At 45.5% G+C, this 26,764-nt stretch overlaps 1 protein-coding gene and 1 pseudogene across 1 annotated transcript in view; both read left to right on the top strand.

Annotated features, from left to right (window-relative positions):
- The first annotated feature begins 436 nt into the window (after window positions 1-436).
- CAPN8 (calpain 8) overlaps window positions 437-26,764 on the top strand; it is a 71,639-nt gene continuing 45,311 nt past the window's right edge. Inside the window, exons 1-2 of the mRNA XM_055234076.2 lie at window positions 437-728; window positions 9,653-9,722. Of these exons, the coding sequence (XP_055090051.1) occupies window positions 492-728; window positions 9,653-9,722 (307 nt within the window). The 5' untranslated portion in view covers window positions 437-491. The remainder of the gene's footprint in view (window positions 729-9,652; window positions 9,723-26,764) is intronic.
- LOC129458796 (small nuclear ribonucleoprotein E-like) lies at window positions 11,233-20,042 on the top strand (annotated as a pseudogene).

The following is a 26,764-nucleotide window of genomic DNA, read 5'->3' as shown; positions in this document are numbered from 1 at the left end:
AGAAATACACACCCAAACTTTTGTGGCAGGAAAGGAGGCCCCTGTAACTACTTGCCTTCTTCCTGCTCAGAGCATGCCTCCAATTCTTTGATGAATATTTGCTTCAAGCTGCACAATAAGCCTTCTCATCTCAGTCAATGGGCTTGATGCAAGGCAAGCAGGTCTGGCAAAGAGGTGTGTGGAGGGAATGCTGAGGTGGGGTCAAGATCCTAATGGATTTCTTAGGCTAATGGCCTGGGATGGGCCCTGGAAGGTTCCCAGACCCCAAATTATTTGCAAAAGGCAGAAGAAGAAGGTGGGGCAGATTGGCCTGGACCTTGGGTACATATTTGTCCCTGGCCATGACTCACTTCCTTCTGGAACAGGGCCTCAGGTGAAATGTTTGTCTGCTCCACCTCCCTTAGTGCCTTATAGCTCCCCTCCCAGTGGAGCAGGTGTCTGAGAGTACAGTGCAGCCCTGCCCTTCTGTCCACCTTACAGAGCCCACGGCCATGGCAGCCCAGGCAGCTCGTGTATCTAGGCAGCGGGCAGCCACTCAAGGTCTTGGCTCCAACCAAAATGCTTTGAAGTACTTGGGCCAGGATTTCAAGACCCTGAGGCAACAGTGCTTGGACTCAGGGGTCCTATTTAAGGACCCCGAGTTCCCAGCATGTCCATCAGCTTTGGGTTACAAGGATCTTGGACCAGGCTCTCCACAAACTCAAGGCATCATCTGGAAGCGGCCCACGGTAAGGAAGCCTCAGTTATCAGTTAACCTTTGCTTAGTTTTTCTCCTTTCTTTGAAATCCTTAGAGACTTTACCTCCTTAACCACATAGCCCGTTCTTCCCCAAACTGTGTCTTCACCTGTCCTCGTGGTCTGTGGAAATGCGGTAATCGTAGACTGGATGTGCTGATTTGTGGCTGTCAACGGAGGAAGTAAAATTCAGAGCATGAGGCAGTGGAACCTGAGTAATGTGGAAGGTGCAATTGAAGGACTCCTATTTGGAGTTTTCAAGTGCGTGTTGAGTAAATAAATGTGTGTCAGAATTTAACCTCTCCATCCCTAATCATCAGTGAAAAATTATCACACAGCTGCTTTTGGGCAGGCTCATGCTCACATACCACAAGGGTACATTAGAGAATGCAGACTCATCCTCTAAGATCTTACAGGTTATTGAATAGACTCCTGAATCAGTAAAGATTCTGATCCTATCTCTATGAGGAACATGCATTGAATGCTGAGAAAATTAGCCTGTTCCTAAATGCTTCATTATTATTTTTTCCTCTCAAGAGGCCTTTCAGGGATTTGCAAAGAGATTGGGGTACCCAGAAATGTGGTGCATTGTAAGTTCATTTGTTGCATTTACTCATTTATTTTTAAATTGTGGTATGATACACATAACATAAAATTTACCATCTTAACCACTTCTAAGTGCACAGTTCAGTGGCATTAAGTACATTCCCATTGCTATGCAACCATCACCACCCTCCATCACCAGAATTTTTTTTATCTTGCAAAACAGAAACTAAATACACATTTAAAAACTCCCTGTTCATTCTTCCCCCAATTTCTTTTCTTTTTTCTTTTTCTTTTCTTTTCTTTTTTTTTTTTTTGAGATGGAGTCTCTCTCTGTTGCCCAGGCTGGAGTGCCGTGGTGCGATCTCGGCTCCCTGCAACCTCTGCCTTCCGAGTTCAAGCAATTCTCCTGTCTCAGCCTCCCTAGTAGCTGGGATTACAGGCACCCACCATCAAACCTGGCTAATTTTTTGTATTTTTAGTAGAGATGGGGTGTTGCCATATTGGCCAAGATGGTCTGGAACTCCTGACCTCAAGTGATCTGCCCACTTCGGCCTCCCAAAGTGCTGGGATTACAGGTGTGAGCCACTGCGCCTGGCCCTTCCCCCCAATTTCTGACAACCACTGTTCTACTTTCTGTCTCTTTGAATTTGACTATGCTGGGTACCTCATATAAGTGGAATTAAACAGTATTTGTCCTTTTGTGACTGGCATAACTCACTTAGCATAATATCCTGAAGATTCATCCGTGTTGTGGCATACGTCAGAATTTCCTTCCTTTTGAAGGTTGAATAGTATTCTGTGGTGTGTATAGACCACATTTTGTTTATTCATTCATCCATTGTTGGTCTTGGGTTGCTTCCACCTTTTGGTTATCGTGAATCATGCTGCTACAAACGTGGGTATACAAACTTCTCTTTGAGACCCTGCTTCCAGTTCTTTTTGTTATATACCTAAAAGATATGACCCATGACTGGATCATGTTGTTCAAGTCTTTGAGGAACTGCTGTACTGTTTTATATAGTGGTTGCACCGTTTTGCATTCCCACCAGCAGTGCACAGGGTTCCTATTTCTCCACATCCTTGCCAGTGTTTGTTATTTTCTTTCTTTCTTTTTTTTTTTTTTTGAGATGGAGTTTCACTCTTATCACCCAGGCTGGAGTACAATGGCGTGATCTTGGCTCACTGCAACCTCTGCCCCTCGGGTTCAAGTGATTCTCCTGCCTCAGACTCCCAAGTAGCTGGGATTACAGGCACTCGTAACAATGCCCAACAAATTTTTATATTTTTAGTAGAGACAGGGTTTTGCCATGTTGGCCAGGCTGGTCTTGAACTCCTGACCTCAGGTGATCTGCCCTCCTTGGCCTCCCAAAGTGCTAGGATTACAGGTGTGAGCCACTGCACCCAGCCATTTTCTGTTTTTTGATAGTAGCCATTCTAATGGGTGAGGTGACATCTCATTGTGGTTTTGATTTGCGTTTCCCCAAAGATCAGTGATGCTGAGCATCTTTTCATGTGCTTATTGACCATTTGTAGATCATCTTTGGAGAAATATTTATCCAAGTTCTTTGCCTTTTTTTATTTTTATTTTTATTATTTTTTTAAAGACTGGGTCTCACTCTGTTGCCTAGGCTGGACTGCAGTGGCGTGATCTTGGCTCACTGCAACCTCTGTCTCCCAGATTCAAGTGAATCTCGTGTCCCAGCCTCCCAAGTAGCTGTGACCACAGGCTCCTGCCACCACGTCCGGCTAAGTTTTTGTATTTTTAGTAGAGATTGGGTTTTGCCATGTTGGCCAGGCTGGTCTCAAACTCCTGGTCTCAAGTGATCCACCTGCCTTGGCCTCCCAAAATGTTGGGATTACAGGTGTGAGCTACTGCGCCCAGCCCCTTTGCCCATTTTTAATTATGTCGTTTGCTTTTTTATTTCATTGCTGCTTTTGAGGGTGATTTTGTACTTCTTCAGTGTTGGGGGCTTTAAGTCCGCTGCCTAAATGTGACTCATATGATCCTGGTTCCCACATAGACGTTAATTTCTACCGGCCTTTGGGGGAAAGCAGATGAGATGGGCTGAACATATATGTACGCGTGTTTTTGTCCTCTCAATAATAAAATAAAGCTCGATACTTAGATGTTTTCTGAAATCATGCCATTTGACATCCTGCCCCTGCTGGGTGTTTCTGCCTATTCATAAGCAATTGAGCAAAGATTTGCTTGGGCTCTTGTCCCAAGGGTTTCAGGACAAGTTTGCCCAGAGGAAGGGCTCAAGGTCAAGCATGGGTTCTCAGGATGAACTTTTGGTTATTCACAATCCTGAGACAATTTAGGGTTGGGCAAGAACAATCCTACTGCAAACAGCATGGTTGGCTATGCGAGATCGGGGTGGGGATGTTCTTAGCCGGTAGATTTTTGCCTCCTTATTTTCTGGCTTCCCCTCTGTGCTTGGTCAATGCCCAGCCCAGGTCCTGTGGTTTGAGGGATGCCCAGCATGAGTGCGCCCTGGTGCAGCGCAGTCAATGATATTCTTCCCTGAAGTGTCCACTTTTTGGCAATTAAGTGGTTTATTGATTTTAAGGAGAAATACAGCAAGACAGCAATGAGGTGATGTCAGCTGCATAGTAAGGACCCAATTTAAGAGAAATGCCAAGGGGATGAATTGTTGGGAGGTTAGGATAAGGATGAGGGTGACAGGCCTCAGCTTAGAGCTTCCATTCTTTCTTCAGCTGCTACATCTGGAGTGAATCTGGAGTTTTCAGTTTAGCCATGATTTATTGCTTGCTGGTTGTGTTCAGGTGCTGGAGAGGAGTCTTTGTGGAGATTTGGCTCATCAGGGAGGGACATACTGACAAGTGGACAGCTGGCAGGCCGCAGAGTGGTTGAGAGCATGAGCTCGTGCGTCAGGTAGATCAGGTTTCTGGTCCCCTCTGGCCATTTGCTGGCTGGGGAACCATGGAGAAGTTACTAACCACTCCAAGACTCAGTTTTCTCATCCATAAAATGGGGATAATAATATTACCCACTTCATTGTTTTTTGGGAGGCTTGGGTTATTGGGAGGCTTGAATGAGGAAATCTAGCTATTATTACAAGACAGAATGTCCAGAGGGTGAAATAAATAGAAATATGAACACAATGTATGGGAGTTCAGGGGAAAAAGCAGTTAAATTTGACAGTGAAATTGGGGCAGGTTAATTACCGGAGACATTTGAGTTGGGATTGTTGGTGGAAGAGAATCGGGAGAGAGACTGAAGAGAAGGCGCAGGTGTGGGCAGAGGTACTGGGTTGTGGCAGTGCATTGGGAGCATGTGTATTCAGAGGAAGGTGGGAGTCCATTGTGATGGGAGGAGAGTGATAATCACTCACTGTGGGAAACTGACAGACAAAGCTGGAAACATCCAGTGGGACCAGATCACAGAGGGACGGAGGTGCTGGGTCAACCAATGTGGCTATACTTGAAGATGATGATGATGAAGATGGCAGCATCTCTGGGGCTTCTAAAAACCAGAGCTCCTAAAGTGCAAACCAAAGCTATCAGACATGGTTAACGCTGTAGGAGAGCAGTGTGGCCAAGCAGCCATCATCACTGAGACAGTGTGGGTTTCAGTCACTTTCTGCCTTGGATTCTTGACTGATACCTGTATTTCCTTAGGCCTGGTCATCAGAGCTGATCCTAGGTTACAGTAATTGGTATTTATGGAGTGTTTTGAGATCCTCGCTTGAGTAATAGAAAACAGTGTTACTAAAAAGACACGATTGTTATTAGGAAAGATAAAGAAAGGGTTTTAAGTGTGGGCAGATGGGAGGCTGCCTCTTCACAGAATTCTGCCTCTTTAAAACCTCTCTGACTGCCAATTACTTTGTATCTCTGATCTGTGCTTCAACAGGAACTTAGTGATGGAGAGAAGACTTGGGGTAAGTTCTTTGGGCATCGTAGTGAGATGGAATCTCCTTGCAAAGCTGGGGACTTTCTTTTTGAGACAGAATTTCACTCTGTCACCCAGGCTGTAGTGCGGTGGCGCTATCTTGGCTCACTGCAACCTCTGCCTCCTGGTTTCAAACAATTCTTATGCCTCAGCCTCCTAGGTAGCTGGGATTACAGGTGCACACCACCATGCCTGGCTAGTTTTTGCATTTTTATTTGTAAAGATGGGATTTCACCATGTTGGCCGGGCTGGTCTCAAACTCCTGACCTCAAGTGATCAGCCCACCTTGGCCTCCCTAAGTGCTGGGATTACAGACGTGAGCCACCATGCCCAGCCCAAAGCTGGGGACTTTCTGTGGTCCCTGAAAGATTCATGCAACATATTAGTCATGGCATTTCTTGGTGTGTGTATGTGTTTTTCTGGGGTGGGGGCATTTTTGAATTATACTGAGTACCACGTAGTAAAATAGACATTCCATCTACCTACAAACTACTTAGCACCATTCTGTATATTTCACTTTCAATTATCTGTAGCCTTTGCCAATGACTCTGTCTTCCAACCCAAACTCAACATTTTAGCAGAACTTGGGAGGCCTATTAGATACGAATCTAATGAAATTCTATCTCATGAGCAATGTGACACAGGTAATAGAAGATACAGCTCAGGGAGTTATTTTGGAAGCATCAGCATATTCTGCAGTTAATAGTTGAAGCCATGGGGTTGAATGATGTCACTGAGAGAGAATACTTAGGGGTGTTACTGATATGAAATGGGATAATCTCAGAGGGTTGAGGACCAAGGGCCAGGGGTTCCTTGATACTTAGGGGTAAGCACAGTAGAGGAATGCATGAAGGAGACTGAGGAGAAATGCTCAAAAAGGCGAGGAGAAAATCAAGCATGAGTAAGGGCATGGAAGTCAAGGGAGCAGAGCTTTCCGAGAGGGAATACCAATGGTACCAAATGCAAAGAGAAGTTAGTTATTATTGGTGACATGGGTGAGAGGAGTTTTATGAAGCTATGGATGTAGAAGTCAGATTTCAGTAGATTGATGGATGAATGGAGGATGAAGAACAGGAATCTATTTATCTATTTATTTATTTTTTGAGACAGAGTCTCACTCTGTTGCCCAGGCTAAAGTGCAGTGGCGCAATCTCGGCTCACTGCAACCTCTGCCTCCTGGGTTCAAGTGATTCTCTTGCTTCAGCCTCCTGAGTAGCTGGGACTACAGGCGCCCACAACCACGCCTGGCTAATTTTTGTATTTTTAGTAGAGACAGGGTTTTGCCCTGTTGGCCAGGCTGGTCTCGAACTCCTGACCTCAGGTGATTCACCCGCTTTGGCCTCTCAAAGTGCTGGGATTACAGGTGTGAGCCACCATGCCCAGCCAAGAACCTATTTTAAGAGAGTTTTTAAGAAAAGAGATTCTTCCAAACCCCTATTGAGTGTGCTGTCTTTTCTTTCCTCTTAACGATACAACCTTTTCCTTCTTTTTTTTTTAAACATTTAAATTAAATTTTTTTTTCTCTTTCTTTTTACTTATTACTCTTTCAGATCTCTCTGCCTTTTATTTGCCAAGAAATGACTGCCTGGAGACTGGGAGCTCTTGAGGACGGGGGGTGAACATTTGCAGCTGCACACTTTTAGAACACCCAGATTGGCTGGTGCCACTTTTCTCTTTAAGTTGCCGCCAGAGATTGCAAAGGCTGAAAGCCAATGAATAAACAAAAAACTAAAGGTCCATCACTAGAGAACATTTATTTACAAATAGATAAATAGCAACAAAATAAACGAGCTAAATAACTTGTGGTACTTTTAATGAAGTTATAAAGCTCTCTATGTCCTAAGACATATGTACAAGACATATGTGATAAAAATGTGTGTATGTGGCTGGCTGCGGTGGCTCACGGCTATAATTCCAGCACTTTGGGAGGCCGAGGCGGGTGGATCACGAGGTCAGGAGATGGAGACCATCCTGGTTAACATGGTGAAACCCCGTCTCTACTAAAACTACAAAAAATTAGCCGGGCATGGTGGCGGGTGCCTGTGGTCCCAGCTACTCGGGAGGCTGAGGCAGGAGAATGGCGTGAACCCGGGAGGCAGAGCTTGCAGTGAGCCGAGATCGCGCCACTGCACTCTGGCCTGGGCGAAAGAGTGAGACTCCATCTCAAAAAAAATAAAAATAAAAAAATAAAAATAAAAAAGTGTGTATGTATATAAATGTGCTTTTATATCAGAAGACAGTTTCTGGAGGGACACTTAAGAAATGTTACCAGTGTGGACTCTGAGGCGGAAGGGATTTTGTGTTTTACACCATTATTTACTGTTGGTTTTTTCTCATGTTCATGTATTAGTTTTTCAATGAAAAACAGGTAAATAAATTTTTGTTGTTGTTGTTGTTTTTGAGACGGAGTTTAGCTCTTGTTGCCCAAGCTGGAGTGCAATGGCGTGATCTTGGCTTACTGCAACCTCCGCCTCCTGGGTTCTCCTGCCTCAGCCTCCCGAGTAGCTGGGATTACCGGGGCACACCACCATGCCTGGCTAATTTTTGTATTTTTAGTAGAGAGGGGGTTTCACCATGTTAGCTAGGATGGTTTCGAACTCCTGACCTCAGGTGATCCGCCCACCTTGGCCTCCCAAAGTGCTGGGATTACAGGCATCAGCCACTGCCCCCAGCATAATTATTTTTAATACTTGAAAAAAAAAAAGTCAGCCCAGAGGAGCTGTTTCTGCCGTTTCAGCAGAAGCCAGCACCTTATAGAGGCTATGGGGCTGCCACCTGGAAGGCTCCACCTCACACAACAGAATCCCAGAATCCCCATTGTCAGCTTCATCCAGACCCCATGCGTCTGCCCTCAGCCCACCCTCCTGCTTCCTGGTCCTTTCTGATCTGCCCTTTCTTCACCTCTATGAAATAAGAACGAAATGATTCTCTCTCTCTGGCCAGACAGTCTTTGATGTACTGCAGCCCAGGACGCCTCCAGTTAAATGTAGGCTGACTTCTGTTTTGTCCCTTGAGGTCCTGCCCTTTTTCCCTAGCAGTTTGCCTGGTGAACAGGTAGACCCATCTCTTCTTTAGGATCCAGTACATAGACTGCTCCTGCATCCTACCTTTCCAGTGGACAGGCATCACCTCCCACCCACTAAGTCTTGCAACCATCATCCCTATTGGGCCCTTCTCATTTTTCTCTCTGTGTTTTTTCTCCCTTTGTGGATATAGCCTACATTCTATTATTAGGCCCTAGCTTTTTTTTCCTCTGACTTTTTCATAATGTCAATCTTGGTTTGCTATATACACCAAAAGCACCTTGAGGCCAAGAACTACGTGGTTTATTTCTTTTCTTTCTTCATTTCACCATGTTTCCCTGTTTCCCCTGCCTGCCATTGTTCAAAGGGTACTGGATACAGAAGGGGCACTCAAAAAATCCTTGCTGGGTAAACAAAGAAAGGATGACTAAAGCGTGTGTCATTGTGCCCCAACAGAGTGCCAGGGCCGTGAGATTGCTTGTAGGCAGATGCCAGTTGAGATAGGTGAGTGGAGGAAGTACAGGTCAGATATGTGAATGTATCAGAGATGAGTTCTCGCCTCAGGATACATGGTACATCTGACACCTCAGTGTGTCCATCAGCACATGGCATGGTCATTATCATTTAGTCAAGACTTTAACGAGTGCCCACAGGGTGCACAGCATTTTGCTAAATATTCTTCTAATCTTCTCTTTATGTAAATAGGGGTGTTGTCTGAATGGGTGAGACCATTTTTCATCACATATTATCTCAGCCTTTGCCTTTCTCCTACCTCCCTGCTCCTCACCACCTTTTCACACCCACACACCCACACCACACATATAGTATTAAAACACTAGTCCTGTCCGGGTGCTGTGGCTCATGCCTGTAATCCCAGCACTTTGGGAGGCCGAGGCAGATGGATCACTTGAGGTCAGGAGTTCGAGACCAGCCTGGCCAACATGGTGAAACTCCATCTCTACTAAAAATACAAAAAAAAAAAAAAAAAAAATTAGCTGGCGTGGTGGCACGCACCTGTAATCCCTGCTATGTGGTAGGCTGAGGCAGGAAAATCACTTGAATCCAGGAGGCGGAGGTTGCAGTGAGCTGAGATCATGCCACTGCTCTCCAGGCTGGGCAACAAAGAGAGACGCTGTCTCAAAAAAATAAAATAAAATAAAATAAATAAAAAATAAATAAAAAATGAAAAAGCTAGTCCTGGCAGGGGCTCTGGATTCCAGCTCTCGCTCTGTTCACCCCCGGCTGTGTGACTGTGGGCAGGGCTCATCCCCTCTCTGGGATTCAGAGTCCTCAACAATAAAACCATGTGATGGGCAGTAGACAATCCTGGGTTTCTTCCAGCTCTGCAACCTGGAACTCTGATGTTCCTTTCCCCAGGCTGCCACGTCACTGAGCACCTTGTGACTTGTGTTTTGTTCCAAATTACTTTCAGGAGTTGTGTCCCAGCCCTCAGTTTATCGTTGGTGGAGCCACGTGCACAGACATTTGTCAGGGTGGTCTAGGTGAGTAACTGGGGAGAGTCTTATTTGTTTTGGGAGAGGGCGGGTGTGTATGTGTCATGAGTAAACATCAGATGAAGCTGTGAGACTTCACCAAGTGAATTAGGTACCTGATGTGTCCGTCTGGGTTTGTGTTTTTGAGACTGCATTCTTCACTGTGAGTCCAAATGCTGGAACTTCACTGTAGGTCCAAATGCTGGAACTACCTCTTGGCTCCCCCTAATGAGAGATTTTGTCAGTTCATTTAACCACTTTAATGCTAGAGCAAGGAGCCAGGATTACAGGTGTAGAGTAGATATCCGTGCTATACTGTGTTTTTGTTGTAGTTACCTTTAACTAGACATAATTTGTCCTTTGGAATGGCCTTATCTAAGTAATTATGGGCTGTCATAATAAGTGCTTTTATAATTAGTAAGAAAATAGGAATCTTATTTTTCTAGCCAGGCATTCTTTCATAGGCCTGGGATCCTGTAATCAAAACCTTCATTTCTGAACTTAACATATTCCTTTTAAATTAGGGGCTGTTGAGTTTAAGAAATAATTTCATTTAGTTTTGTAAGTTCTAGCCTCCATTGTCAGAAACTGAGGCGCTCCTTGGTAGCAGATGAGCTTTATCGATCTCATAAGCCCTCCTGATACCAAGGCCTCACAGATGGGAGTTTCTGCGTTGAATTGGACAACCCTTACATTTTATGGACAACATGGCTCTGAATTGAATTTGAGGGGCTTCCAAACCACCATCAAGTGACAGCTGCAAAATACAGAACTGGAAATGAAGGCGAAAAAGAAACAAATCCGGCTTACTGAAAATCAGCAAAACAAACAGAAACCTCAGCATCACATGGACCCCATCACCCACCCCCCCACCTTTTTTTTCAGGAGGTTTTCTCTTTGTCTCATTCTTTCTTATTGCAACCAAGAAAGCCCTTTCCCTTCAGCCTGCTGGAAATGTTCATGATTTTGAAAATCACAAGGCATTTTATTTTAAATGCTTCCAATGTTCTCTCCTTTAATGAATATAGCAAATGTACCTTAGAAAGAGCTCACAGAGCGTGACGATCAAGCAGCGGGAAGGATTCGGGGTGCCGCACACAAGCGCGTGCCCCATTCCCTGAAAACCACAGCCTCCATTTCCCGAGCTTCCGTGTGAGAGCTCACAGAGGGGTAGTGTTCTGACCTTTTCTTGTTCTGGGTAAGTGTGGTGCCTTTTTACTTCCAGCTCCATGTTTAACCTAATTATGCATGCGTCTCAGGGACACACGACTTCGAAGGCGCCTCAAACAGCTCCTTGTTGGAGATGTTTTAACTTTGGGAAAGGTATTTAATAAGTACCTTTTCCTTGATGGGCTTGAATGGAGTTTTCTTTGAATAGTTTTAAGCAAGGAGAAGTGAGGGTTTCCAGAAATCGGCCTGAGCGTTACCATGGTGAGTGCGTGCTGCCAGTGGAGACGGAGGCTGGAAGCACAGGAAATGAACCAAACCAGCTCTCCGAATCCAGCTCACATCAGAACAAATGCGGAAGCCTCTGTGGTGGCTGCTCCGGGGAGCCCAGCCGCTGCGGTGGTGGTTTTTAATGAACACGGCGGAAAGGGGCTGGGGAGTCCAACCTCCTGAAAGGAGCCAGGTGCAGACTGAGCCTCTGCCAGTAGAAGAGGTGATTCACAGCGCCAAGGCTATAACCCAGAGCGTCAGGGTGGGGAGCTAGGGGCTGAGTTGCAACAGCTTCTGTGGCCTGAGGGATCTGAGTCAGGGCTGGTCCTGAACAGTGGGTGAATTGTGAGAGATTAAGAGGAGAGATTCCCCACTTGACATACCGTGTGTGTTCCCAAAGAACAAGGGAGCAGCACGCGGCACTTGTTGAGCTGGGGCCTGATATGGATTAACATTTGTTAAATGTTCTGTTGGCTTTTCAGGGTACAACACAGCACAGTGTGATCTGCTGTAAGGGTTTCTAAAAAAAGATGTTTATATATATATATATGTATTTGAGACAGGGCCTGGCTCTGTCTCCCAGGCTGGAGTGCAGTGGCCCGATCTCGGCTCACTGCAACCTCCTTCTCCTGGGCTCAAGTGATCCTCCCTGCTCAACCTCCTGAGCAGCTGGGACAACAGGCGTGCACCACCACACCCAGCTAATTTTTTTGTATTTTTTGTAGAGACAGGGTTTTGCCATGTTTTCCAGGCTGGGATTTTTTAAAACAGTTGATTTGTATAATGAAAATGATGTCTTTTTCATAGAGTTCTGTGTTATTATTTCATCATTATTTTGAATACACACAATATAAAAATTAAAGCAACTGAAAGGCACCCAGTGAAGTCTGTTTCCCACTGTCTCCAGTTGACTCCACTGACTCCATTGCTCACTGCCTTGCAGCCATGCAAAAAATTCCCTCCGTGTTTCTTTATGCAAATTCAAGCAAATCTAAGTATATATTCTAAATATCCCTTCTTGTATTGAAGGCAGCACACTATCAACACTGTTTGGCACCTTGCCATTATTTGGTGTTATTTCACTTAATAAAGTATTTGGGAGATCTTTCCATAACAGTCTATAAAGAACTTCGTTCTCTGTGACCCATTCCAAGTGTTGCACTCTGTCGTGTGTATGCACTGTGGTGGATTGATCCTGCCTCCAAAGGATGGATCTCCTTGTTTGCACTTCATATTGGGTGTGTGAGGCTATTTGCCAGCAGGTCCAAAGTCTGGCTGCTTCTGTCAGGGTGGGCTGTGCGTTGTCCCTTCCTCCCTACTGTCCTTGCTAAGCCAGATTTTCATCCTAAATGTATGAGTCTCTTGGCTAACATCAGAGCCTACGCTTACATAGAGCCCAGGAGCTGGCTTTCCTTGAAGACATATTTTAGGAAAACAAAGATTGACGAAGCTGAATGCCAAGGATCCAATTGTTTCAAGTAATTTTTCCTGTAGAATATGACTTTTCTTTGGGCAGCTCAGTCCCTGAAGGAGGACAGTATGATTTTACCTCCATTTAAGTAATTAAATGAGTAAATCCCTTGTTGAGACAGCCCTCAAACGAAAGCCCTCCCACGACGCTCAGGCCTCCTGGCACACTGAGAAGGAGAGTCCTTCTTCAGAGTTGCTGTTCCTGGCAATCCCAGCCTTTCCTTGCTCTGTCTTCTCAGTGGAGCCCGTTCTCACCAGGTCTAGCAAGGGCCACCCACACTCAGTGTCCTACTGGAGTGGAAGGCAGTCTCAGGGTCGCCCCATGTGGTGATGGAATAAGCTATAATGTGCGGTCCCCTGTGGGTCATGTCTGTGGGTGCTTTTTCCAGTGGACGCTCAAGGGTGCACATCACTCAGGAAACTGCAGGGACCCAGCCAGTCCCTCCACTGCTCGTTCCAGTACAGTCTCTCTCCCTTGCATTTTGGCCTATGCACATCTCAGAGCATCTCGTGGTCTCTGTGGCCACTGAAATAGACTTTGTCCAGTGAATACAGTACCCATTTCTGGCTTTGTGCACCCCCTTATAGTAAGTCATACCCATATATCAACCAGAACTCCTTTGGTAACTGGCTTTCAAAGTCCAACCCAACTATTAATAGCTTAAGGAAAAGGAGAATTTATTGGCTCATCCAACTAGATCATGGAAGGGGAACGGCATTGTTGGCCTCAGAGCCTGGTTCCAGGGATCTAAATGTTCCTGGCACACTCTCTGCCCATCTCTCTTCTCTGTTGGTATCTACAGGTTGGCTTCATTCTCTTCCATGGCAGACAGGATCCATCTGGCAGGAAACAGGACCACTAATGATTCCAGACTTTCCCTCAGTATAATTGTAAACCAGCTTTGGTTTTACAGATCTCAGAAAAGGACTGTGATGTTATGGTTTGGGTCTTCTCTCACTCCTTGAGCCAGTTACTGCAGCCAGAGCAGTGGGCCCAGCCTGGGTCAGGGGCCCACTCTTGCTGTTGGGAGCCTCTTGTGACTGGGAACCTCCTCTAAAACCACAGGGAGAACTATCCAAAGGAAGGGGGCATGGCCATGGCTCTGGGCAGAAAGAATAAGGCAGGTACACCCCAACATGTAAATGGAGGGGGAACCCAGGTCTGGTCCAGCCTGCACTCTCCCTCTCCAAGTCTACCTCTGCCCTCTGAGCCCTATGGCCCTGGCATCTTTCCCCGTCTTCTAAATCCATCACTCTGCAATGCTCCTGGAAATGCCTTTGCCAAGGGCTCCTCCTCTCTCTCTCGATCTACCACTAGCAGTGCCTAATTCAGCATGCACAGGTAGTCTTCTTGGTGCATCTCTGGCCTCTCCACCTCAGTTTTTACAGCTGTAAAGTGGGGATATAATCAAAGACAGCTGGTCATGTGGTTGTGATGGGTAGAGAGTTGACACTTGGTTCCTTGTCCTCTAGGAAGAGGGGGCTACCATGGGTGGAGGGGGATGTTAATAACTCTGGGAGTCTTGACTGTGTGCTCCATGAGACTGTCTTACACATCGATATATCCACGGTGCCTGGTGCCTAGCAGGGCTCCATAAATGTTTGTTGCACTTTTGATCTGTTGGTGTAAACCCCTGCCTGTCATCGTTATTAAATCATTTGAAAACACAGATAGCCTAAATCCAAGGCTTTTTGTATTTTTCATTTTCCTTTGCCAGTATCACTTTTGTCCATTAGGATGGATCAGGCATTTAGAGTAAAAATTCCATCCTGAGGTTGCCTATGTGTCTCTATTTTCAAAAGATTTCAGAGTTTCATGCAAACCAGCTTGTCTGCATGTCTGTTGCCAGCTTGCTGACACTGCTGGGTGGGTACATTAAGGGGGTTGGAGGTGCTAACTGATCCTTGACAGTGGAAGGATGTCCTGGGAACAGGTCATGAAGGAGACTGTCCCCAGCCCCTGCTGGTGGCTGTGAATAAAGGAACACAGTGCTCACTGCATCTTGGGGACCCCAGCAGGACTCTCAGAGTTAGCCGGTCTCTCACAGGCTCAGCAGTAACTGCTAACTCTACCTGCCATGCAAGTTCCATCCAGTTCTTACCTGAGTGCATCCACAGGCAGGGAAACACTAAGGCGTGGTATCATTTGTGCCTACGGTTGTGAAAATGCAACAGGACTTGAATCCTCTCTATGTGTTAATAGGCCCAGAGGCCACATGAGCAATGCTACTGTATAAAAGTAGAAGACCTTGGTCTCTAAAAAATGAAATTTGATGCTTGCTGCCTTCAGGAATGGGGAGCAAGAGACTTTCTTCTTTCCTAAAAGAGGACCAGAGACTTCCAGAATGTAGAAAGAAATTAGAGTGCTTTTTGAATAACACATGCTACTAGGTTTATCCAAACTTTGAATCTAGTGGGTGGCTTATTTTCCACTGGGAGCAGGATTCATGAGTGAGATGAGCTTTGCCTTAAGGGTTTGGTAAGTGCTGGGGTTTCTTTCTCTGTCTCCTGCCTTCCCCATCTATTTTTCACTCTGTCTTATACTCCGTGTGTTTGTGCCTGTGTGTGCTTTTGTCTTCTAACCCCCTTTTCTCTATTGACCTGATTTTTCTCTTCACCTCTATGAAATGGATGTCTTTTTCATTTTTGTTGCATTTATTGAGTTTTATATTCTGTATTTCTGTTTTGTAAAGAGAATGACTGGACCTTTTCTTATGTCTCTAAAGGCAAACAAGGAACCAACAGCAACAACCTAAATCCAGTTGCCTTCTCTTCTGCAACCTGCACATTGATTTTCCTCTGTGAGTCCACGCTCCCCCATGGAGTGTGGCCTGGACTGGAACAGGGGCCTGGCATGCACACCGCTAGTCAGTAACTGGGAGTAGTGTCAGCATCTTTAAGATCACTTTCCTGGACACCTTTTGATCTGTAGCATCCTTCGAGGACTGTGGCAAAGTAAATCAATTCACTAGGACTGAGCAGGTACTTTTAATGAGCAATCAGGGAAGCCTCAGGGAACGTAAAGGGCCAAATCCGCTCATTGATTCTGGAGAGCACAGGGTCAGGCCTCCAGGAGGTGGGAAAAACTGCAGGTGACAGCTCCATGCGGCCCAGAGGGCTTAACTGTGATTCGGGGAAGTTCACTTTGCTACCCGTGGTGGCTCCTCTACTCTGCGGCACATCGTTTCCCTCAATTTTGGGTCTTGGTGCTCATCGCCCTCTAGTTTTGTTCCACTAACACCACTCTCCTTTCTACTCTGAACAAAGGGTCCCCAGGGCAACCCCTTCCACTTTAATGAGAGTTTGAGGCCATGGATTACAGGAGGATTTGCATATTGCGCATTATTTCAGGAGCACGAAAGAATTCTGCTTTGCGTGGAGAGTTCCACGAATCCTCACTAACTTAGCTCCTTTCCGTATGACTGCAGGAGATGAAGTACAGTCATGGAAATCAGGGGTGATTTTCATATCACATGACAGTTGCTACAAATATCCAAAACCCCACGTCTGCTCACTGCCATTTCATAATTATGTTGTCTATCAGGCCCCTCTCCAAATCTTTTGTTCAAGACATTAGTAGAAAAGCACAGCATTATTATAATTTTTAAAAAACATTTTGATAACTTTCAGTATAACAGTTTTTTTATGGCGCTATTTTTCGTCTGAAGCATTTGCCAAAGGGGTCTTTCCTGTAAACCAAGAAGTGACCTCAGCAGGTCTCTATCAATTCGAGGTTTTATTTTGTTAGGGTTGAGGACACATCTGGGAAAAAGAAACACAAGTAGCAGTGGAATCTGTGACCTGTTCTTTTTCCAAAGAGGGTTTTGGGAACTTCAATATTTAAAGAGGAAAGAGCAAGCAGGAGGGAAGAAAAAAAAGGAGAGGGTAGGCAATAAGACAAGTGGTTACATTCTTGTGAGGCTCTGATTAGTGCTCAGTGAATCTACATTTTACATGTGAAAAGAAGTGGGTAGAGGACAAATCATTTATGCATTTTTCTTGTGCTTAGTAAATCTGCATTTTACATAGGATAAAGCAAGCCTGTGAAATTACAACTATCTGTTTGGGAACAAAAGAAAGGTAGTTTTTGGGCGACTCAATTCCCAAGCTTAACTTTTCCTTTAGCATAATGAGTTTGGGGTCCCAATATTCTACTTTTCTTTCACAATGCACAGGAAAGGTTAAGAATCCTGCCTTACAGGAATGCTGGGCTCCTTCTGCCAGGGGAGACTTCTTTTTGCCAGAAGAGAATTTTGTCAGTGTTCTCCAGTTTCACCTACTCAGAGCTGACCTGACTATTCCTCACTTTGTAAGAAAAGTGCAAAATTGCCGGTGAGCCTGAGTCCCCAGGAAGACACCCCCTGAACCTTATGAGAGGTGGCAGGTGGTCCTAGGCCAGGGGGTGCTCTCTGAGCTCCAGCTTGGCTGAGCTGCCTGAGGTTTGGGTCTGAAGATCAAGTCCTAGAGTGTTGCTGATTCCTACTCAGAGGGTTGCTTGTTAAAATGAATCCGTTCTGCATTCTACGGGATGATTATTTTAACACCTTTCACAGACCCCAGTGTTAGGACTTGACTTCACACCTATCAGCTCCGCTCTCTGCCTGTGGCTTCAGTTTTGCAGACATCATCCCAGGGCCTAAGCACAATTTCTCTATCACAGACTGGCCGTGAGTCTTGGGCTTCTTCAGCTCTCTCTGCTTACTAGGGGTACCCTGCTGTCCCGCCTCAGCCATTAGTTCCAGCACATGTGGATGGTTCTTAAAGAGCATAACTAAAAGAGATCTGAAGACAATGCAGTTGATCAAGCATCAGTAATGCAATGTCCCAGTCCCCAAGGCTCAAGGGAGCCTATGTGTGCTCTCTCGGGGATGTGGTTGAAGAGAAAAAGGTGGAGGCAGGCTGGCGCAGAAGCAGGAAGGGTGAGGTTACAGGCTGTGTTAAGGCCTCCATCACATTCAGGGCAGCTCTGGGCATTTACTGGAAGCCCTGGCAGCAGCATCTGGGACTGGCTGGGAGATGTACACCCTCAGTTCTTCAGTAGGCTGGCTCCCGCCATCCAAGGAATACAGCAGGATGCTCCCAGAAAAGGCTGGTCCTTCTGGAAGCAAATCCACACCACCTGCTCACGGGAGAAAGGACAGGTGATGCCCTTCTTCTAAGAGGCCATGAACCTGAGGAATGGAAACAAGTCCCATCTAACAAGTCCCTTGCAGGCACTGTTTTCTCTCTAGTGCTTTCTCTCGGCCCTGTGGTTGCTGTGTCACCTCCCTCTTGTTGTCTCAGCTATTCTTGCTGACTTCCGGCTGGGCAATCCCTCACCAGCTGGCAGAAGTGGATTGGATCTTCCCTGTACAGAGAGTGGTCTGTTTTCCCCACAGTGCTCCCTGTATCCCCATAGTCACCTCGTAAAGTTACAGGTGGCATTTCTTGCTGGCTTAGGGAATGGAATGAGGCCACTCCATACCTTGTCCCAAACCTGCTCCTTGAAAGTGGAGCAGTTTGGTTTACTCTCTCCCTTTACTTTGCACTTCAGTTTACCCTCTCCCTTCTGCTCCAGGAGGCCTCTTTGTGCCTCCCTCAGGGGTCCTGTAGGGTAGCTGAGCAGCCCTGGGATGTGTTCCCAGGCTTCATGACCCAGTACCTGGTTACTTTGGTCTGCATTCTTGCTCAACCTTGGTCCCTGATGCACTGCCACCTGGAACCCCCAGCCTTGTGCCCTATAGTGGGAGACAGATCTGGGGATCCTTCCCCAGTTGCATCTGGAGCCCCTTCTGTACACGTATTCAGGACTCAAAAACTGTATTTCTCCATCATTTAACAGGGCAGTGCCTGGAGTGTTCCCCCCACCCCCTTCAGACTTGGCTTAGGCTAGTATTTCCTCAAATCCCATTCGCTCTGACTTGTTTTGTGTGTCTGCTTGGAAGCAGTGTCTCCTTTCTCTGCTGGATCCTGGGTATCTGGAGTTGGAGGGCATGATGATTAATATTGAGTGTCAACTTGATTGGATTGAAGGATACAAAATATTGTTCCTGGGTGTGTCTGTGAGGATGTTGCCAAAGGAGATTAACATTTGAGTCAGTGGGCTGGGAGAGGCAGACCCACCCTCAATCTGGGTGGGCACAATATAATCAGCTGCCAGCGTGGCCAGGATAAAAGCAGGCTGAGGAATATGGAAGGACTAGACTTGCCAAGTCTTCCGGCCTTCATCTTTCTCCTGCGCTGGATGCTTCCTGCCCTTGAACATCAGGCTCCAAGTTCTTCAGCTTTTGGACTCTTGGACTTACACCAGTGGTTTGCCAGGGGCTCTCAGACCTTCAGCCACAGACTGAAGGCTGCACTGTTGGCTTCCCTGCTTTTGGGGTTTTGGGACTCAGACTGGCTTCCTTGCTCCTCAGCTTGTAGATGGCTTATTGTGGAATTTCACCTTGTGACCGTGTGAGTCAATACTCCTTAATAAACTCCCTTTCATATATACATCTATCCTATTAGTCCTGTCCCTCTAGAGAACCCTGACCGATACAGAGGGATCTAGGGAAGGATTAACTCTGGGGGCCACAACTCTGATGCCTACAGAGGCTGCATAAATGAGTAAAGTAGGCCAGGAGGAGGTAATGAGAGAGTAGTGGGGACTGTGGCAAACCAGAGAGCCTGCCCTGTGTGAGGAGGAGGCCATCACCTAGCTCGAGCTGGATGCTGCCATGCAGGAGCCGGGAGACCTTCCCAGACTGCCTTGTGTTTCCTACCGCTCCCCTAGAAACTCTCATTCCCCTCACCCTGCTGTGGTTTCTTTACAGGATTTACCACCACCTGTCACATGCGTTTATTTATTGTTTGTCTTTCTCACTAGCATGCATACTCCATAACATCAAGGATTTTATTTTTCCCCACTGTTTTATCCTTAGGGCCTGGAATACTTGGCACAAAGTGAGTGCTCAGTAAATATTGGTAGAATGAGTAGAGAGAGAAATTTTGGCCAGATTTTGCAGTTTTTGTAAGAAATCAGAATCTAGGAAATTCCATCACGGTGTACTGTGGTCAGGGCCAGAAAGTGCAGAAGGCTATGACGGAGCCCATCAACCTCATCTTCAGATTCTTACAAAATAGATCTCAGATTCAGGTATGGCTCTATAAGCAGGGAATATGTGGATAGAAGGCTGTATCATTGGTTTTGATGAGTATATGAACCTTGTATTAGTTGATGAGAAGAGATTTATTCTAAAACAAAGTTAAAACAACTGGGTTGGATCATGCTAAAAGGAGATAATATTACTCGGCTACATAGTGTCTCCAACTAGAAATGATCAATGAAGTGAGAAATTGTTGAGAAGGATATAGTTTGTTTTTAGGTGTCCTTTGTCCAATATGAATATTTATTCATATTGTTTTGATTACCCTTATATTATTACAAGATGACAATAAGTACTGTGGGATTGTTTGTATGAAAAAAATTTTTTTAAAAAGGAAATCAGAAGTCTAGATTTTCTAGAAATCTAGAAATCACTACTCTGGCCAGTACTGTATGCGCTGGACAGACTAGATCTGCAAGCAGGTTACGACGGGTTTATTGCCTTTAGTCTACGTCAAGCCCCCACCGGGCCTGAATTATGGTGTGGACCCCGGGGACTTTCTGCATTCCAGTCGGCTTTCACTTGTGATGTGCTTTGAGCTACTGCTAGCTGTCCTCACTTTGGTGTTTGGAGAAACTCTGTGCTTCTGTAGATGCGCTCCAGGCTTCTGTGCAGTCAGTGGCTTCTGATTGAAAGGCTTTCTCTGCAGTTGTCCTGCCCACCAGCCTGGCCAGGGTCCCCTCTACTACTCTCTTTAAGAGTTTTGCTTCCTTTCTATCTCCTTTCACGTATTTTTGCTCTTGGGCATTGTACTCAGGATATTTTCCTGGCCTCAAAGTATCTTGTTTTCTGCTCACAACATCCCACTGGGTTCCTTGGCATTTTAACATTTGAGTTCAGTTCACCTCATCTCAGTATATTTGAGCCTGGAAGACCACCCTCATCTTGCTAGGAGATGCCATTATCCTCTGTTTAATATTCGATGCACTTTAAAGATCTATGTATATTTGGAAACCTCAGGATACCTAGCCCAGAGTTGGAACTACTGGGCCATTTAGGATCATTTTCGGAGGGGACACTTGACAGTGTGCCAGGGCTGTCCCTAGCAATAACGGTGATGTGCCATTTTTGTATCTCATCCCGTGTTTTTCAGCCGTGCCTGGGCTAACAATTGCATCTCAGTGCTCATCTTTTCATTTCTTTCCCTGTTACACCTGGCTTCTAGCATTTTTGTCTTATTTTTGAAACCAAAGAGCATTATAATTAAACTCAGTAAGCAAGCCGCTTTCCCTTGAAACACACTCTGAGATGTGTTTACATAAGCCTCAAATATATTTACTCAGTGGGTTTTTTCCCCCTCTGGTGAATCAATTCCACTTTCATAATTTACTAAGAAAAATGTTTCCCTCTAGGTAGCATTAAAGGTCTGATTTAAAGCTGGAGGTGAGGCAGAAAGTCCTGAAGCTGTTTCATGCCATTGAGTCTTATTCCTTCTGCAATCACAGAAACAAGATGGATGAGAATTGGCCTGGTGGGCTTCATAAGCAACTAGGAGCAACTCTGAAATAATATGACCAAGTTTCTTCAGCTGTGAAGAGTTTGCTTACTTTTTTTTCTTTTTCTTTTTCCTTTTCCTCTCCACTGAAAACTTAGAAGGTAAGGCAAAAATGGCTTCCGATTCAAAGATGACCTGCCAGCCTTTCCTGTTCTTTCCTCTGTTTTGAAGTACATTAACTCTCTGGAGTGCTCTGTAGCTCCTGGAAGCCGAAGACCCCCCTGGCCCAGAATTGTCCTTGGCCAAATGTAGTGATGTGTGATAGCTGCCCCTCCCTGAGGAGCTGCCCACACGCTGCTATCAGGTCTGAGAGGCCCCTTCTGGGTCGTCATGGGAACCAGGAGTGGAGATGCCGGGAAACCTACGGGGGGCAGCAGAAGTGGATTAGTGTGCCTTATGATATGCAGCATGACTCCAAAGAGTTATTTTGAGGCTATAAAAATTATAGTTGCCATAAATGAGTCACGTTACCATTGTTCAGAAAAACACCAGTGCTTGGGGCTAATCTTTGAAACTCTTTGTTTCAGAAAAATACCAGACTTGGGACTAATCTTTGAAACTCTTAATGACTTTCTTCCTTGGGCGACCCCAATACCCCACCGTCTGCTGAGAACACAGCACCTGGGGCCTTTTGAGTTTTCTGGGTATCTGTCATGCCCAGGATTGATGTTCTCTATAATCTTGCTTCTAGAACACTGCTCGCTTGCTATTATCCACTCTAAAAGGAGGACGATGTTCTAGTAAGGCGTGCCAGGTTCTTAATTTACAAGTACAGTAGGAGGTGGGCTCACGGTGATGAATGGTGGTGGACTGAAGTACCGTTGGTTGTGGATGCTTACAGGAGTGAGGGAACATGTGGCTTACCTAACATACTCATTTGTCAGAGTCAGGAAGAACTTTCACAGCCTATTTACTCATTTAAATATTTATCAAGTGCCTTCTTCATGCCAGGAAACAGCAGAGAACAAATAGGCACCCTTTCCTCTCCTGGGAAAGAAGGCGGGGAAGAGGGTTCCAGGCTGCAGGAAGGAGATGAATAAAGGTCCTTCGGCTAGGAAGTGCATAGCACTGGGGCGGGGGACTTGCAAAGTAGTGGTAGGACTGGTGCAAACATGGAGCAGTTAGTGCAAAGGCTGAGAGTGGAGAGGGAGGCAGTGGCCAGATCACGCAGGGCTCTGGCACTGTGTGAAGAATTCTGGACTTTATTCCTAAGGGCAATGGAGAATCATGTAAGATTTTAAAGCAGGGCTGTTTATAGCCAGATTCGCTGCAGTGTGGAGAGTGCAGACACCAGGAAGAGACAATTGCAAGACAGGAAACCCTCATTATTTGCAGATAACTGATATTGGAAAGGGACCACTGAAAGTAAAATGGAGGTCCACATTCCTTAGTAAACATTTTTTTTTTAAAAAAAGGCTTTATTAGTGTTTTACTTTGAAAGATAATACAAAAAATTATGAAAAAGTTTTCATGTGACTTTGTATTTCGTGATATTTATGTAATAATTGCAGTTTTGCGCTAGCTCTTAGAACAAGGAATCACTCAGTTGTTGACTTTTTGAGGGGAGAACTCATGCTGAAAAGAAGACAAGACAGCAGGATGCAACACTTTTTGCTTCCCGCTTGAGTTTTGAGGAAGAATCATGAAAACTTTCAAAGAGTTCATTAGTTTCTCCAAAGCCCTCCTTCAATACTTTGACACTCAAACCATTACCTTTTCAAGGACCAATCCTGCCCTGAACCTCAGCAGTTTTCCTTCCTCAGCTGCAACTGCTTTAACTCTGCCAACTTCTTGGTCAGTGGCACCGAAGCAGATCTCCAGTATCACTTTCATCAACTTCATGAAATCCAGCAAATTGAGCTAAATGTTCAGTGTCACTTTGCAACCACCTTGCATTGTATCTGCATGTGAGGTTGGCATGGTTGGTAGTTTTAGTGTTTCTAGTGTTCGGTGGGGAGGGATGGTTGGGTGAAAACTTATGAATATTTTCACATCATGACAATTTTGCTTCTTTTTGCAACCTCCTAATTACTGCTCCTGAATGATGACTATCTGGAGAAAGAGGGTCCTTTATAGTCTTACTGGGAGTGGAGGCGATGGCAGTAATGTTAGGGAGGAGGATGGGATTTGAGACCTATTTAGGAATAAAATCAAAAGCACTTGGGAAGCAATTGGATATGAATGGAGTGAGGAAAAGGAATCAGAACGGCTCCTGGGCTTCAGCAACTGACAAACTAGTGGTTCTGATGCCTGAGATGGGAAACCTGGACAGGAAGGCAGGTGGTGGGAGATAGCAGTCCTGCGTCCTATACCAAACATAGGGGTGGATAGGGAAGGACACAAGCAACTTCCTGGTATCATTTCAGTTTTTGTTTTCCTATAGGCAGTAGACGCTCAATAAACATTTGTTGATTCACTTGTTTGGGTTCCCTGGTGTTTGGGTTAATTGTATGTTGGGAGATAACAGTGAATAATAAGGAGGTTTATTGAGGGTTTTCTATGTGGCAGGCACTAAGCTAGGCACCTTGTGTATCTTATCTCATTTTTATCTTTATAAGGACTCTAAGAAGTCAGGCTGTTTTATGTTATTGCAATGTAAGGAGATGCTATTTTATGAGGTAGGTCAGAGGGTGAACCAAATGCTAGCAAGGGGTGGGAGAGAGGGTGGTTGGTGGCAATTGGAAAGTGAGGATGAAAAGGGGCTGATGAGAAGCTATGTGTAGGTTGACAGGAGGAGGGACTGTTCCTGAAGTTTCTTGCTTCCCTTGTACAGAGATCTAGGGCATTTATTTCAAATGATGTGAATGTATTTACTTCAGCTTCCACGTGGCACTGCAAGATTTGGGAAGGCAGAAAACTCATCGTCTTGCTAGAACTAGTCCTGGCTCTGACACTGTCTGGCCTTGGGGGTCACTTGAGCTCAGGGCCTCAGCTTTACTTGTCTGGCAGATGGGCATTAAATAGCCACTTTGTCTTGTGCAAAGCACAGGCAGATTCAAATACAGGAAGTGTTAAAGGAAAAACTTTAGACAAAATAAATGTGACAAAGTTTATTTGAGCAAAGAAGGATTCATGATTTGGGCAGCCCTTGAAACCAGAAGAGGTTCAGAGAGCTCTGCTACGGCAGTGTGGGCTTTTAGAGGCTGAATATGGAAGTAAGACAAATACAACACATTTGATTGATTACAGTGGAAAGACTGGTTTTAGAGGTTAGTTGGTGGTTTCTGATCATTAAAGTCTCTAGTTTCATTTTACTGTTTGCATCGGGCTTTGGCTTGCTTAGGTAAAACCTTAAAGTGGTGTAGCTGCCCCAGCCTAATGGCTTCCCAATTAAAATGATTCTAACAGAAGGCACTCTCCTTGTGCAGTACACTGATGAGGGTGTGGCTTATGTGATTTCAACTCTTGGAGGGTGAAGGGTTGAGCCTATAGTACATTTTTTTCTCATCTGCATTTTCTAGGAACTTACCCTGTCCAAAAGCCATCTTATTAATCTACTTTATTTTATATATTTTTTTATTTTTTGAGACGGAATCTTGCTCTGTGACCCAGGCTGGAGTCCAGGGGCACTATCTCGGCTCACTGCAACCTCTGCCTCTCAGGTTCAAGCAATTCTGTTGCCTCAGCCTCCCAAGTAGCTGAGACTACAGGTGCAGGCCACCACGTCCAGCTAATTTTTGTATTTTTAGTAGAGACAGGGTTTTACCATGTTGGCCAGGCTGGTCTCAAACTCCTGACCTCAGGTGATCCACCTGCCTTGGCCACCCAAAGTGTTGGGATTACAGGCGTGAGCCACCTCACCTGGCCAGATTAACCTACTTTAATTCTACATTAGCAGGATTTATTGTGGGCAACTTCCAGATGTGCAAAATCCACTAGGCTGAAGTACATTTGCAGGTTCAAAGAAGGTGCAGGGAACGAGTGCTTTAAATCTGACTCAGAGCAGTCAGGCAGTAACGGGGTGAATGGATTAGGACAGAGCAGGGCCCCAGCATAGGGACTCATGTTTCTAATTGTGCATGTGAGCTTCTGCCCGAGATTATTCCCTTTGGTTCTATGTTGTTTGTTTGAGGGAGAGTAGGGACCACAGAGCCTGGGGTGTCAGCAGAAGCCCCTGCCTACGATTCCCAGAGGCACTGAAGGTCCTGTTTTGCCCTGAATATGGAAAGGCCAGGGAATTGTTCCTTATGAGCAAAGAAGCAGTTGCTTATTGGGAGAGATTATTCTCAGTCGGGGAGAGAGAAGCTGGCTTATCCATGGGGGAACATTAATGAAGATACTCCAGAGGCACTCTAAAAATATCAAAGCTGCTGCTACATATATACTCATGTGTATCTTTGATATCTTTTATATCCTGATGTCCTCTCTAGCCAACTGGAGACCACACACACACACACACACAAACACACACACACACACACACACACCACACCACACAGTCTTCCCTCGGTATCTGTGGGGTACTGGTTCCAGGATCCCCGTGAATACCAAAAGCCACAGATGCTCAAGTCCCTGATATGAATGATGTAGTATTTGCATATAGCCCATGCATATCCTCCCATATACTTTAAATCACCTCTGGATTACTTATAATACTTAATACAGTGTAAATGTTATGTAAATAGTTGTTATATGGTATCATTTAGGGAATCATGATAAGAAAAAAGTCTGTACATGTTCAGTACAGACAAAGCCATCCATTTTTTTCAAATATTTTCAACCTGCAGTTGGTTGAACCCATGCATATGGTACCCATGGATATAGAAGGCCAACTGGAGATATATACAGATATCCCTAAACATTTCGCTTGTTACAAGTAAGTCCTTTTTGCTCAGTATCAGATGATCTTGCACAATAAACTGTGAGATCCAAACTCATTTTACAGATTAGAAAACTGAGAATCCTAAGAGTCAAGTGATTGCTGCCGGTCACTCAGCAGGCAAGTAAGGGTCCGGGGCTTTGAACACAGGCTTTCCGAGTCCAAAACCTGTGCTATTTCTACTCTTCTAAGTTTGTAGCTTTCTCAAGGGCAGAGACGGTGTTCTTTAGGTCTCTCTTGTCCCAGTGTCCTGCAGATGGCCCCGCACACGGTTATGCTTGCTAAGCGCTAGTGAGTGATGATGGCATACAGGAGCTACCCCTTAAGCTGGAAGGGAGAGGAACACCAGGAGGGTTGGAGGCTGGTGCAAGATGGGGGAGATTTACTAAGTGATTCTAAGGGACGGGAACTTAAACAGAGGATCCTGCTCAGGATGCCCAGGAGTAGGAACATGGCTGACTCATTCACTCCCCAGCCCCATGTGCCACCTGGCCAGCCTGCCCAGGTGCTGCTGCTGGATGGTGATGGGAATCAGGGGAGCAGGTGACAGGAGCAAACAGGAGTACTGAGGATGCTAAGAGGTCATGGCAGAGCTGGAGCCAAGCGTTACCAGGGCTGGCAGGCATCTGTGCTCCAGGGCTAGGCTGGGGGAAAGGGTGGAGGTGGAGTGTGGCTACAGATAGTGCTAGGGCTGCAGGGTGAA

Source organism: Symphalangus syndactylus, chromosome 19 (genome assembly GCF_028878055.3).
Source record: "Symphalangus syndactylus isolate Jambi chromosome 19, NHGRI_mSymSyn1-v2.1_pri, whole genome shotgun sequence".
Lineage (NCBI taxonomy): Eukaryota > Metazoa > Chordata > Mammalia > Primates > Hylobatidae > Symphalangus > Symphalangus syndactylus.
Note: the sequence above shows the minus strand (reverse complement) of the source record. Positions and strands in the feature narration are given on the sequence as shown.